The sequence below is a fragment of the Labrus mixtus genome, chromosome 23, assembly GCF_963584025.1.
Source record: "Labrus mixtus chromosome 23, fLabMix1.1, whole genome shotgun sequence".
Classification (NCBI taxonomy): Eukaryota; Metazoa; Chordata; class Actinopteri; order Labriformes; family Labridae; genus Labrus; species Labrus mixtus.
The window spans coordinates 17559134-17575044 of record NC_083634.1 but is presented as its reverse complement, the minus strand read 5'-3'; the positions used below and the strand labels follow the sequence as shown (position 1 = coordinate 17575044).

General features: G+C 41.4%; 1 protein-coding gene across 1 annotated transcript in view; it reads left to right on the top strand.

Annotated features, from left to right (window-relative positions):
* The first annotated feature begins 1173 nt into the window (after nucleotides 1-1173).
* Nucleotides 1174-15911, top strand: part of si:dkey-172j4.3 (diacylglycerol kinase eta) — a 71194-nt gene continuing 56456 nt past the window's right edge. The window contains exons 1-3 of the mRNA XM_061031704.1: nucleotides 1174-1452; nucleotides 2568-2746; nucleotides 4908-5012. Of these exons, the coding sequence (XP_060887687.1) occupies nucleotides 2654-2746; nucleotides 4908-5012 (198 nt within the window). The 5' untranslated portion in view covers nucleotides 1174-1452; nucleotides 2568-2653. The remainder of the gene's footprint in view (nucleotides 1453-2567; nucleotides 2747-4907; nucleotides 5013-15911) is intronic.

Below are 15911 nucleotides of genomic sequence, written 5' to 3'. Positions count from 1 at the left end.
ACCTTTAAGTAACGTGTAATGTGTGTAATAGTGACACATGAGCGAGAATCAGAAATGATTTTATTCATCTTGATTCTTGACAAAGATGCCACAATGGCTCTTAAAGCCGCCCCATATTAGATAAACCGTTGTGATTGGCCCGACCAGAAACAGGTTGCATTTAAATATCTGAATACAACACTCCGACTTTCCGAACTGAAAGCATGTGATCACGCTTAAAGGCTTACTATGCGATTTTTTTCATCCAGCAGATGTCGCCCTTGAGCACCAGCATGAAACCAAAACAAACTTGCGCTGCATTGTTGTGTTAGCATGCTAACGCTAGCGATCTTTATTATGCTCGTATCTTCACACTGCATGTAAATTTACCTGAAATGAGTGTGATCTAGAAACACAGTTAAGCAGTGAGTACAGTATGTTATTCTTCTTTTCTCTAGTCCCTCAATTAAACAACTTTTATACACGAGGGGAGGAGTCAGCCGGCCGTCCGGGCGATGTAAACAAAGTGAAGATAGGACTCTGAAAACTCTGAAAACACCCATTGTAGACAGTCATGACTCACAGTTATTTTCAGAGGATATACCTGATTTCTATTACATTTAAGTGTGGAAAATCACATATAAAGCCTTTAAGTCCAAAGAATGACTTCCAAAATCGGAAACTGGGAATATTGTCCATTTTGTTATTTGTTTAATAGACAGTATGTTCTTTTTTTTTACTGTTCAAATAAATAAATACTAAATACTTAATAACCATACTGTAGTTTATATAAAAATTATATATAGGCTACCTTGTGCCTTGAAATACTTTCAATCACTTACAGAAGTCTATGAGATGGAGACAATAGTCTGCAGTTAGTGTTTCAATGAAAAGCGACATTAATGTGATATTAATCGATTCTTTCTTTTTGAATCAATGCTGAGCAGGGCTGTAATTCTACACCGAGCTACTGTTAAGTGCTCAGTGGCGGAAAATTTACTGAAAGTTGTCGAAACTTTACCATAATTTATCCACTCAACAGTTTGTATTTTGCATCTTGTCCTGTTTTCGAGCTCTCTTTTTGCGCGCATGCGTGTGTGCAGGCGACTCCACACGGCCGCTTTCAAATCTCTCTCTCTCTCTCTCTCTCTCTCTCTCTCTCTCTCTCTCTCTCTCCCCCCCCTTCTCTCTCTCTCTCTCTCTCTCTCTCTCCTCGCCCCCCCCTGCTCCCTCCTCTTCCTCCTCCACCTCCCTCCTCCTCCTCTTCCTCCTACCTGATTCAGATCCGCTCCGACGCTATGCGTATGACCGCGTCTCTCTCTGCAAGCCGAGCACCACCGGCGAGACAGAACGCCGGCTGAACCAGCGACCCAAAAGCCGGGCAAACAGGAGCGGAGGAGACGCCGCTGCTGATTCAACCTCCGGCGGGGGGAGAGAAGGAGAAGGAGGAAGAAGACATTACCGGGCGTTAAGGTAAATAATAATAATCACATTTGGCCGACACAGGAGAGCGCGGAGTGGTGTCTATTTGTGCAGAGGAGAAGTGGGTGGCCGTCAAGGTTTTTACTGATGGACATTTTTTTTTGCGTAAAATTGAATATTGATATTTATTTGCGTCCACCGAGAGAGCTCCCACGTTAGATAAGGACGACAGCCTGTTGTGCATCCGGTTTTATCTATTATTTTTTATTATTATTCTTTACAGCCGGAAGCCGCAAAAAAAAAAAAACATTGTGAAACACATTTAAAACACATGCGAGGTGTGTCTGTTTTTTTTTCCGCTAAAGTTTGCTACCAGGAATAAGATGAAATGCAGACAGGTTTTTGAATAACGTGTCCACATCGTAATCAAGGAAACGCACACACACTTCTGCACACACACTCGTCACATATGGCCACTTTTCTGTATGTCATAATACCTCTGCATGCTGAAACACTCACACGGTATATGATACTACACTGTGCCAATATCCGCCTGTTGTTGCATGTATTACTGATGAGCCCCTCTGTAATGAGCCATATGATCACCTCGGTTGTTGTCATTATGTTTCATCCTTCCAGTGGATTTGCCCTTCATGTTTCTCATTCATCATCATCATCATCATCATCATCATCATCATCATCATCATCATCATCACAAGCAGCAGCAGAAACATGATCTAAGCCCCCCGTCACAATAAAAGCGTAATAGCACCGTGGTGTTTTCTCACAAACACAGGAAGGAGAAAAAGAGGAACTTAAAAAAAAAAAGAGAAGTCATGGTCTCTAACTGAAAGAGTGCAAAGGTGGAGAAAGAATGCACAATTAATAATAGTAGAGGAAGAAGAAGAAGAAGAAGAAGAAGAAGAAGAGCGTCCACAGAGGGAGCACCCATAAACAAAAAAACAAAAAACTCCTGTGAGCTTTCTCCTAATCAATAATTCATCCCTCCGTCTTTTGCAGAGTCCTGGATAGAGAGTGTGGCGTCCCGGAGCCGGCGTTCCTATCCTCTCCTCCTCTCTTTCCTCCACTTAAGACAAGCTTTTCACCTCCTCAAAACTCCGCTCTCTCTCCTCCTCCTCCTCCTCCCTTTTTTTTTTTAAATCCAGAAGTTCTCCTCCCTCCTCCTACCTGTGTCTCCTCGCTCTCTCTCTCTCTCTCTCTCTCTCTTGTCCTCTGCTGCTCTGAGCCCGCCATGGCGTCCAAACTGAACCCAAACGTCCTGTACGTGGCGGAGCACGGCGAGTCGCTGGGATCGCCCCAGGCCGACTCGGAAAGGACTCATATTGTAAGTACAGTTCAGTTTGTGTTTCATAAGGAGTTACGTGGTGCCAGATTTCCCAGACAGGAAACGCACGGTCGTTGAACATCATAGGTCACAAAAGTCACTGTTTTTGTTGTTGTTGTCTTCATTTTCTAACCACTTGGATTGTCCGTCAGCCTTAAAGGAAGAGTGGTGACTTGTCGGGCATGACCTCAGAGCTCACGCCCACAGACACAGACGTTGAAGTGAGATCTACTGTTATGATGTGTATTTCAGTCGTCTTGTCGTACACAACAGAAAACACACACACACTCTGCATCACCACTGAAAAAAAAAAAAACAAGCTAACTAGCAGCTAAATCAAACAGGCATGTCTGCTGTTGCCATGGCGTTTTCAGAAGCTGTCAGTTTGTGCAGGCACAAGTCAGGAGAAAAAGGCCGCGGAGTCGGGGAAATCAAACATGCCGGAAAAAAAAATCATCCGACAGGTCGGGGAGCAAGCTGGTCAGGCTGTGATTGGACGACGTGTGCTCCCCTGTATACTGCGCGACTAATGGCTAAATGGGACATAAACCGTACAGTGTACGCTGGGCTTAAAGGAGATCTTCTTTAAATTGTTTGTTTCTGATTTTTTTGGGCGGGTTTGATCGATTTCAAGAGAGTTTCAAAACATCCTAAAAGTAAACTCCTCAAGACTCAAGTTTTTACAACCACACACCTGCCTTATTCCACATAAAAACTCAGATTGAAATATTTCTGCAGGAGAGAGACATTTACCTCACAAAACTAAATACTGAAAAAAAAAGTTGACCCGTACCATGCTGATGCACGATCGCCCCCCCCCCCCCCTCCCTATTCCCCTGCTGGCCTGCGCTCACACTGCTCCAGGACTAACTGGGCCCTAGCACGGTTACCTCTTGTATACATAACGTTGCAATACAACACATGCATGGCTTTATGTAATCATGAAGCGTGCTCAGTTTACAAGACAGGTGGACTCAAAAAAAATAAAAAAATAAAAGGCATTCAGGTCGAGTCTGTGTCCGCACATCAGCGGAAAACACAGAGATCATGACCGCTACTTCACTGACTTTTTGGCTTATTTTGAGTCGTGTTAGTCAGAAACAGCCAGAAGACTCCGGGTTTTCTCCATAATGGAGGCGGGGATCGATTATACTTCACGGTCACGTTGTGTACCCGTGCTTGTGTGTGGTGCATGAGCACACCTCTTCCATCTGTGCCAGGTGCAGGTGCTAAAACAGAACGGAGCACTCACACTAATCAGACAAGCTGGACTTTAGGCGGCTGGACGTTCTTGAGCGCGGTACGGATTGCCATTGTCCAAATCATTGATTTGATTGAACTCAAAGTCAATTGTTGTTGTTTTGTTCAGAGCTGTCCGAGGAAACATCTTTCAGATCATCATGTGCGTAAACGTCTAGGACCTACAGCGAGTTTAACATGTCAAACTGTACAATCTGAAGCAGATACATGAAGAAGTGGAAGCTCCTGTTGGAAGTCGTATGTGCTACTTGAGTCAACAATCCCAGGAGTTTTGAGATCCATATTGTAGCCATCGCTCTGCATTTGAAGACACTCAGAGAGGTTTAAATCTTACTTGACGTGATGATGGTTAAATTATATTATTAGAATTTTAGTTTCCCATTTTTTTTTGCATTACTAAGTAGCTTGTTTTAATCAAAGACACACTTACATTTTTGTGCAACATCGTTTTTTCCCGCCTAACTCTTTGGTGTAATATCGACCCAGTTTGTAGCTTCCAGGTTTTGATGGTTCAGTGTTTTTAAAGACGTTTACTTTATACAGCTGCAGATCAACTAACAGACATCAGACCAGCAGCACGTCAACCAGATCACACACACAATCCTGATTTAAAAAGCACGCAACAAAAGAAGAGATTACAGGAATCCATCCAAAGCTTTTTCCACTCGACATTTACAAATTCTACAACTCACTTAGCGGACGCTTTTCATCCAAAGCGAAGGACATCAGCCGAACCTTTGAAAAGTAGGGAAATTAAGACGTTTTCTCACATGTGATCTGGTTGGTAACTGCCTCAGAAGTCAGGGATTTTGTTTTCTTAAAGGCTACAAAATGTTGCGTTGCAGTAATAGAAGACAATAATCTCACAGAAGTTTTTTTTTTTTAAATTCTTCCCCCCCAGGCTGGAGAGGCGGGAGAAGAGTCATCAGACAGCGACGGGGAGCAAGAGGAGACGTCGCACAAGCTGATTCGTAAAGTGTCGACGTCGGGACAGATACGGGCCAAGGTAGGACAACGCTGACGTAAAGTGTGTGTGTGTGTGCGTGAGTGTGAGTGTATTTTTCAAGTATAAACATTCAGAGACGAGTCAGAAAAGTGGCTCAAAATCCATCTCAGGATTTTAATTTGCAACTTTTTATTTCACCCTCTTCCATTATACATGTCTGCTTTTTCAATCTGTGGTGCGGCTTTGGAGCCCCCCCCCCCCCCCCCCCCTCCCCCTCCCCCTCCCCCTCTTTAACTTTAGACATATTAAAACAGGACTTCTTGAAAGGTAAAAAAGCCACATTAACAAACCAGGGAGGGATCAAATATTTAAGCCGGTGGAAGTGGCTCTTTACTTAGTCTGAGAAAGTCGTGTGAAAGTCGGGGGAACTTTTTTTAATTTTTTTCATCCACGCTCGGGAACCTGATTAAACATTTGAGCTGCTGATTTATTAAGGGTGTAAAAATGAACCTCGCCGCAGAATGGACGTTTGGTTTGAAGGACACTTTTTAAGGTGTCTTGCAACACACAGAAGCATTTTTTCACTTCTTCTCCGCCTCTATTTTATTTCCTCTGTTCGATTTCTCTTTTATTTTGACCGCCTCTAAAATCACATCTACTCTTTTTAGATTCCCTTTTCTCGACACCTACTTCCTGCCTACTTCCCGTCTGAATCATTTCCTCCTAAAGCGCCCTTGCTTGTGTTTTTACAGTAAGACGTCGACGCTCTAGATTTTAGCCTCTTACCAGCAAATCCACTCACACACACAAATCTGCCTCCTTACTTATTGATGAGCTAATATCTGCTCTGAGAAATGCTTTTTTTTTCTTTTCCTGCCTGTACACACAGATGACAACCGCTCAAATGATTCTCATGCACGTGTTGAAATCGTTAGCCATTACCTGCGTTGACCGTCAACAATAAATCACGCTCCGATCGATAAGTGAGAACAGAACACCCGCCGAGTCATCCGATAATGGCACGTTTGTTCCTGGAGCAAACAATGGAATTGGATATCAGTCTGGTATTGATCAGCTAATCTCCTCGTACACCGCCGTAATGTAGTGTTAAGGGGTTGATGTGCACGTCCATATAAGGGCATGTTGACACCATACAGGGTTGCTATGGTTTCAGATAGGAAGTGAGGGAAGATGATTATAGAAAGGCTTGACCACGAGGCCCATTTTTGAACTTGTTCTGTTTTTTGGTTTGTTTATTTGTAGTCAAGGGCAACTTTTTTTTTTTTTTCACACACAACTTTATTAATCTGGATACGTTTAACAATCACATCTTTTAAAGAGGGATGTAACAATAGCAGGGCTTAACGACATTGGAAAAAAAACTGACTTTGCCTTTTTTTTTAATGTGATTTTGCAAGAGAAGAAAAAAAGAGAAATGCGATGCCTTTTTTTTGTACATTAAATAAAATGTCTTTAAGTCATTTTTCTGATTTCATATCAGTCCTTCTTTGATCACACACCGGCTCTAGACCTCTTACAGTGTGTCTGACAAACACACACACACACACACACACACACACACACACAGAAGTGGAGGGAGAACAGGTGGAGCAACACGTGTCGTCATAAACTTGACAAACAAACCTTTGGCTTGTCGTTGTGTTACTTGCATGTCATCAAGCTGTTTGTAGTGATGTTGTGTTTAGTTTGCACGTATCATCTGATTAAACCAAAAGCTCACCGTGTTGAGCTGCCCGTGACTCAAAGTCAACAATCAGCGGCACATCCTGCTAAGCTAATAGCCCTTTACGGTCCGTACATGTGGCCACAGCATTAACCAGCCAATGCCAAAAATAGCGGAAATACGCTAATTTTAAATCCACCTCGCTTAAATTAGCGTCTGCCTCGAGCGTCGATTGGATTTTACGATTATTTTTCACAATTTTCTATAAATCTACAAAGACACGTGATCAAGGTCAGTTTATGAACACGTTTGATCCTTTTTATTTTTAAATTCTCCAACAATGAAATTATTTTGTCAATAAATCTAAATTTGAGATTGAATACTTACTTATAAAACGATGCACGCCCTCTGCTGGCTAAAAAAGAGTATTGCACTACATATTTTTGTCAAATGGATTTAAATCGTCCATATTTGTACAGATTTTTATTGTAAGACATCAACGCTTCTTTGTGTGTGTGTGTGTGTGTGTGTGTGTGTGTGTGTGTGTGTGTGTGTGTGTGTGTGTTGATTAGATGGGGTTTACCTACAGTCATGTGACTTAGATTAAGCTCTTCATCGACTACAGGATTATTCTTTAGTATCAACAATGGGCCTGAGCGGATTACGGGGTTGGTATATCCCCTTGTTTGTTTGTGATCATGTGGGTAAGTGCCTCTATTTACTGCCGCGTGTGTGTAGTGTGTGTGTGTGTAGTGTGTGTGTGTATGTGTTGTTTTTCTTTTGCATTAAAACCCCTTTCATGCTTCCCCTGCCTCTCCTCGTCTTGTCCCCTGTCTGTTACCGTACTTGTCGGAGCAGCAGCCTTTTAGCGCACTTGTTAGGAAAGGGCGCTAAATCTTATCAGCTGTGACATGACATCTCGACACACGTTAGATTAATTCAGCCCCTCACCCACAAAGTCCCCAAATAATTAAACACAGATGCAGCGATAGCTCTCCGAAGACCGCAGACGTTCCTGTTTGCCGTAATTAAATATCTTTGGGTTCGGAGACGAGCCTTTTTGACACTCTGGAGTAGAATTCTATCTCATGTTTTCAGACGGAATATTTATCGGGTTTTAATTAAAAATTGAGGTTTTTAATGAAACTTGCTCCATTTTTTGACGCGGTGTCATGTTCAGGAAATGACACTGAACTCACCACAAATCCAAGAACCCGAAACTGCCAGGGTTACACGATAAGCAAGTACTCACATTGTAAACGACAAACGCTGTAGTCAGCTGGTTTGAGGCTTTTTTCTCTGCTGAAATTTTTTTTTTTGACCTTGGGTAAGATATTGTTTAGTTTTGCACTTGTCTCAAACCATTCACTTGACTATTTGTCTGTTAAAGTGTTAAGAAAAAGAAGGAAAAAAAGGTTAAAAACATGGAGACATGCTCATATCACATTATAATTTTGTAAAACATGTTGAACGTCTAGTAAAGACAGAGTGAAGCAGTGCGAGCTATATTTGGATTAAAGGCTATAAACTGTGCTCCTTGTCGCTCTGAAAGTTGAACTTAGCAACAGATACAAAACAAAGACATGGACACCAGATGTCTGCGTATCCTTATGATTTATCTGAAACATGAGAAAAAAAAAACAACTTGGTCCTATTTTCGTTCCACATTTACAGTTCACTTTTATGGTACGGCCCCTGATTTTATAACAGCTTGCACTTATCCCACTTGACTGTCCACTTCAGTTTAGGGTCTAAATTTAGTAAACGGGAGGTCCTCATGGAGACAGAAGCATGCGATTTGGTGCCCATTTCCATAAATCCAGAGAACATGCTGCAGCTTTCATATAACCTCCAATCAATGACTGATTAATCACATCAGGAGGAGAGATAATCAATACAGTGAGACAATAGATTCTGAAAATAGTCGTGTTGTAAGGGCATTCGTTCAGTTCATTCTTTTAAAGGCTTTATATGTGATTTTTTGATCCAGCAGATGTCGCCCTTGAGCACCAGCATGAAACCAAAACAACTTGCGCTGCATTGTTGTGTTAGCATGCTAACGCTAGCGATCTTTATTATGCTCGTATCTTCACACTGCATGTAAATTTACCTGAAATGAGCGTGATCTAGAAACACAGTTAATCAGTGAGTACAGTATGTTATTCTTCTTTTCTCTAGTCCCTCAATTAAACAACTTTTATACGTGAGGGGAGGAGTCGGCCGGCCGTCCAGGCGATGTAAACAAAGTGAAGATAGGACTCTGAAAACTCTGAAAACATCACAGACAGTGGGACTCGGGTGTTACACCCATTGTAGACAGTCATGACTCACAGAGTTATTTTCAGAGGATATACTTGATTTATGTTACACTTAAGTGTGAAAAATCACAAATAAAGTCTTTAAGGGAAAGTAACAGATATGGCCTTGGTTCTCAACTGGTGGCTCGAGACCCAAAAGTGGGCCGTGTAGTTGTTCGAGTGGGTCGCAGATGTGTGACAGGGGAAAAATAGACCCTGACTGATTTTTAAGGCCGATACCAATATCGATAATGGGGAGTAATTCAGTGACACTCAGATGAAATGCTATTTGGCTGATATAGAAATCCAGTAATATCTATCTAGTATATACCAATAGTAAGTGGATATGCTCATATCGGCCGATATTATCGGCAGGCCGATAAATCTGTTGGGCTCTAGTCAAAAATTCTATGCTGCACTTTTTTTAAAATTAGTAGTAATAAGTAGTTTTAATATGATATGATTTATCCACTGCTTGATTTAAAACTGATGCTTAAAAAGAGAAGCTGGAAAAAAAATGTACTCCCGTGTGTGGAGGCTGTGGTCCTCCAAGGATCGGGTCCGACCTGTGGCTCCTTTCCCGCATGTCATTCCCCACTCTCTCTCTCTCTCCCTGATTTCCATCTCTATCCACTGCCCTGTCTCTCCATTGAAGGCACAAAAAGCCCCCAAATAAATCTTAAAAAAAATAAAAAAAAAACTTTCAAAGATAGCTGAAGTTCTTCGGTCGGGGAGCAGCTGACCGGGGCATGATCGGTCGTCATACCCTTCCGTAGACTTTATTGGAACAACGCGTGATCAAGCTGAAATTCAGCCTGACAGCCGAATCAGTCGTGGGTGCGACTCAAAAGTCCGGTCTAAATTGGTCTGAAGTCGTGCAGTATGTTAAGTAAAGATAACAAATGAGAAATAAAGAACAAGCTTGTTAGTCCTCTCGGTTAGAAACACAGACCAGCTTCTTTCATGAAGTATCAATTACTTCACATTCTCACCCTCCGTTTTGGTCTCTTTTCCACATCGTCACATATCAGTCTTAATTTGAAATCCTTTCACATTTAATGAAACTAGCTGTCTTGTAGTTATTCTGTTTGGATGTCTGATGATTACTTTGTCCTCTGCTGGGATTTTAAACTGCTGTCAAAGGGACTTCTGATTTTTGATTGATGGTATCGACTGTCCTGAGTCGATCTCATTGAATCGTTGGCAGCTGGCTTGTTGTGAATATACACATGTTTGTTTGTTTTTTTTAACACTTTATTGCAGGCTGTTTTTACTACATTACAAGTTGTCATATTTCATCACAAATTTTGTTCATCCTGGCACATTTTTATATATGTAATTTTTTAAACATACATAAGAATACATACAACATTAAATAAAATAAAAATAAATAAAAATCCAAAGAAGAGGTACGAAGAGAAAAAAGATAATTAAATTAAGATTTAGAAAGAAAAAATAATACTAATAATAAGAAAAATAATACTAATAATAATAATAATAATAATAATGTGTTAGTGATGCAGACACTTTTTTTTTCCAAATCTTTTTATTACATTTTTGCAGACAGTACAACATGATGTCACATAGGAGTAAATCAGAGCATCTGCATAGAGTAAAACAAAAAGCCCCAATTAAACAGAAAAACAAGGCAATAAAATAATAAACACCCATATGTAAAAAATAAATAAATAATAATAATTAAAAATATATATATATATACATCCATATAGGACGTAGATGCTTTAATGTTTCGTACTTGCCGCCATGTTAAAAGAGAACTTTTGTCCTCCCTAGGTGTGAGTTTATAGTATACGTTCCTCATTTATAACGACTGTGTGCTTGACCTCTGACCTCTGATTTCTCTAACTTTCTTTGCGTCTCTTCATTCCTTTTTTTGTCCGCTCTGGTCTACCTCCAGGCCCCCGGTTACATAAAGGTTTCACACTCTTTTTATTCTGCCTTTATTTTTGTTTTTCCATCATCCTCTCTTCCTCTTCCTCCTCCTCCTCTTCCTCCTCCTCCTCCTCCTCCTCCTCGTCCTGTTTGCTCTCATTTACCGTCCGGAAAAAAATAAAGAGACACAGGAATAGAATGAGGCGGAAGAGCAGACAGCTCCTGTGAATTGTGTGTGTGTGTGTGTGTGTGTGTGTGTGTGTGGCCCCTCTGCTGTGGCTTTGAGTAGGCCGGTAACACAAGCTGTAATGAACATGCACGTAGAAATACACACTCACCAACACACACACACACACAGGCAGAACAGAGCACAGGGCGGTCCCTTCATTATGTTTTTTTTCCATGGGAGATGAGGGTACACAACACATGTCCTTTCCTGTTTCTACATTTATATCCCTCCAACATCGCACTTATTCTTCTTCCTCATTGTATTTATTTATTGTCTTTCTGCACCGCTCGGCTGCACTCTTTAAAAACTGTAAAAATTATATTTGTTTGATTTTTTCTCACATTTTTTTTAGTTGGTTTTGAAGCGGTTTTCTTGTAACTTAATCTTGTTGTCTTGTAGAGGTGGGCGGTATTTTTGCCATACCGCCATCACCGGTTCAAACACACTGGTTTGGTTGTAGTTCACACACACGAGGTCACAGCGGCGGGTAAATAAAAGTAGCGTTAAATAGGCGTAGTGATTTTGTGACAGACGACCGCTCAGATTGAGTTCCCCCGGTTTCCTGCGTCTTTCCGACAAATCCTCCCCTCTAAAATTCCCTCGGTGTTATGTTATGTGGAAACGCTTTTATTGTGAAAGAGCAATATAAGGAAGTGTGTTGTTTTCAGCAGCAGCAGCTTCACAAAAAAAAACTCTGCGGGAGAGAAACAAAATCAAACAGATTCAGCTACACACTCCAACGTCAGTATTGGTTTTTTTTCTCTCTCTCGCTATTACGGTATCGGCCCCCATAAAAGTGCCATATCGGTCGGACCCTACCTCCATATCATCGCCCACCACTACTTCTGATTATATTTTTACCACCTGAAGTGTCATGTCTATTTAAAAAAAAACCTCAAAACTGACTTTTTATTCCTCTGCTTTTTGGCTATTCATAAAAAAATTGATTTCATCTTCCTCCTTCCTGTCGGCCTTTTTCTTGCCGGTTTTATCGTCCTGTTGTTTTTGGATTAGTCTCAGTGTTTTATTGAGTTGTTTGGATGATGTCATACAGCACTTTTGGTCAACTTGTGTTGTTCTAAACTGAGATTTATAAATAAACTTGGTTTGGAAAAATAGAGTATCGATAAATCTGAACGTCTCTCTGCTCCTGAACTCGACACTTTTTCCTTCTAAAATAGCCGCAGCACATCACGTTATATAACCAGTCATCGCTCACCAACAGGTAACGCTACTTTAAAAAATATTTTGAATATTCTCCATTCCTGCGGACTTCAGCGCGGCGCTTTGGAATCGAACCCCCACTACATTTGTTCTTTTTTATCTGCATCTCGCTCCCAGTGCAGAAGTCTGTGTGGGTGTTCACTGCAATGGAGATGAGGACGAGTTATGTGCGCTCGTGTAAGAGTGTGTGTGTGTGTGTGTGTGTGTGTGTGTGTGTGGGACGATAAACAGAAATGGCTTGAGGAGAGTGCATGAGTGTGTGGGATGGCCAGTTTTGCGAGTGTGTGTGTGTGTGTGTGTGTGTGTGTGTGTGCGCTTTGATTTATGCCCTTGGCTTGATGTGATACAGCTGCAACAGTGTGTGGGTCAATACTGAGAGCGATGAGGAGAGAGAGAGAGATGGAGAGAGAGATGGAGAGAGAGAGAGATGGAGAGAGAGAGAGATGGAGAGAGAGAGAGATGGAGAGAGAGAGAGAGAGAGAGATGGAGAGAGAGATGGAGAGAGAGAGAGATGGAGAGAGAGAGAGAGAGAGACACAGAGAGCGCGATGAGGAGAGAGAGAGAGAGACACAGAGAGAGCGATGAGGAGAGAGAGAGAGAGATGGAGAGAGAGCGATGAGGAGAGAGAGATGGAGAGAGAGAGAGATGGAGAGAGAGAGAGATGGAGAAAGAGAGAGATGAGGAGAGAGACAAAGAGGAGAGAATTAGTGAGTGGAAGAAGAGAGGGAGAGAGAGAGATGGAGGCGCGGTGGAAAGTATCCGAGAGAGAGACGGTTTAGAGTTATATAAGACGTCCATGCAGCACACAGGAGGCCTCGGATACCCAGATTTACCTTCACATCTACCCTCACAACACAAGTCTACACGACTAGCGTGGAGGCGTGCTGTCTATTTAAGAAGTTTTGATAAGTCACTTGGATAAAACACGTTCAAGCCGTTCACCACATAAAACATTTGATAAACCTTTGTGTGAATGTTTGAAATCGTCTTCTTCGTTGTAACTGCTGCGTTGCAGAAAAGATGTTAAAATGTAGCACCACCAGCCTGGTCTGTGTTGTTTTGTATCCCTGCACAGTTTGGGATACACAGATTTTCTACCGCGTCAGGTCGCGTGCGATGTGGGATGGAATGACGACGCTCGATCAGCAGTTTATCCTGGTGTAATAGCGTTATAGGAGACAGCTAGGGGTGGGAAAAATAATCGATTTATATCAAAATCGAGATTATTTTCCTTTGAGATTTTAAATATATTCATAACTTCCAAAAATCCCTAAAAAAACTTTTTTTTTTTTTTTAGGGCTAAGCAGTCACTCCCTGCTAAGTGCTAAAGCTAGCGCTTTAACTCAGTAGATATCAAAATGGAGCAGCGAGAAATTCAGCCAGTCTCACAGATGACTGGAGTCGATCCTGAAGTATGGACTAATTCAAAAAATAGACTCATGAATCCAGAAACGTTTTGAATCGAGAAAATAGATTCTCGATCCAACTGTGACCTCAAGAATCAAAATCGAACGGTGAGACCTGCAAAGATTCCCAACCCTAGAAAACATACATATTAAACTTTGTTGAATTGGAGGCCTTCTTGACAGGAGTTCTGACAGGTTCACTTATTTCTTTCTGTTTTCTTTTTGTTTTAAAGGTTTATTCTTGGACTGTTAGTGCTTTTATTGTGGACTTCGGAGGGTGAATAGAGTTGGAAATCAGGGAGAGAGAGAGAGAGAGAGAGAGAGCGGGGAATGGTATTTGTGGGAAAGGAGCCACAGGTCATATTTTCAGAGGATATACTTGATTTCTATTTAAGTGTGAAAAATCGCATATTAAGCCTTTAAATGTTGGTGAACACACACATGAGGATGTTTGAGCGTTGGCTTTAAGCAGCTTGTTTTTCCTGATACATTTCAACCGGCTCGACCCCACAGACATGAAGAAGACCTCCAGTACGACCGTCTGTATTTGATAGATAATCTATAGTAAAGCAGCCAAAGTAACATGATCCACAGTGGACACAGTGTGGATCATTGATTTGCTATAATGAAAATGACTACATAGGCTGATGCACACACACACACACACACACACACACACACACACACACACACACACACACACACACACAGAGTGCATTGAGCCTCACACAGATTATAAACAGAGTCAGACTGTCTCTGTGTTTGTGATCTCCGTTTCTATTGATTTGACCTCGCGTTCCCCTGAGTCGTCACGCCGTCCAACCAACCAGGACACTTTTTGACAGACGAGGCCAAGCAGGAAGTCCTTCAAAATAAAACGATTTGCATTCAAAGAAAGCAGGAAGTCCTTCAAAAGCTTTGGGATTTAAAAAAAAAAGTTTCTCGACTCAAATTTTCTTTCTTGAGAAACGCTCTATTTTCTTTGAATTTTGTCTGGAGACTCTCTTTCTTTAAGGAGCAACTCATATGTCATGTTTTAAAATAATAATAAGCTCCTTTTACTGTACAAATCTTCCGTCTAGAAAAATGTTCTTTGGATGATTTTTGGAATCTGAAGGTGGAGACATTTCACAAAAATACGAAAAACAAAAGTCACCTTCTTATTTCCTGTCTTTTTTCACTTCCTGTCTCTCATTCCGGCCCACCTTCCTTAATCTCTACCCGCTCCCTCCTCTTCTCTTCTTTAACCTTTTGTTATTCATCATCCTCATATCACATCCTTGTTTCCCTCCCTTCACCGTCTGAGTCGCTCTCTGTTAAAAGTCTGATTCTTTGTTTGACGTGTTTGTTTCATTGAGCTTCTTTACAGCCGCTCGCTCTCACGATCGCTCTCATTTTCTCCCTTAAGACAAAAAAGAAGAATCGATATCAATCAGACACCAGGACATAAAAAAAAAACAGGCTTTGTAGAATCCATTACTCTGTGTCAATAACATTATAGAAACAAAGACAACAGATATTACAGACCTAAAGCAACAAAGTCAATAACCATAGAAGAAGACTTCATTAATCCTGTGTGGGGAAATATCTTTATCCGTATGAAATAACTTGTGTTTCCATATTTGTGTGTGTGTGTGTGTGTGTGTGTGTGTGTGTGTGTGTGTGTGTGTGGTCGCTAATTAACTAATTTGTGGTTCCAATCAGCAGCTGTACATGTGTATGTTTGTGTGTGATCCCTAATGAGCGAATATGTCGCGGTCTGGACAGGTGTGTGTTGTGTCGCTAACGTGTGTTGTCAATCAGTGGATGTGGTGTGTGTGTGTGTGTGTGTGTGTGTGTGTCTGCCGTTAGTGCTTAATGGAGACTGACAACAGAAAACACGAGTTGTGTCATGTTCGTCTCGTCTGTCTGAGACCTTCTGAGTGTCACGCTCTGCTGCTTCAGTTAGTCAGAGTTCCTCTTGTTTTCGAGCCGGATATTTTATTCTGCTCTGCTCCTTTAAGATGTAACTCAACAGTGATTCAGACTGTTGCACCCCTCTCCAATTATTTTACCATTTTTTTTTACTACTACTACGACTTAAAGAGGCACCCAGGGAGCGATAATCAAGTCGTATGTTCTCTCTCTCTTTTGTAAAAATGTGATATTTCAAGTTTGAGATATTCTACAATTTACTAAGCAGACACTTTTATCCAAAGCGACGTACACAAGAGAGTAAGAACAGCA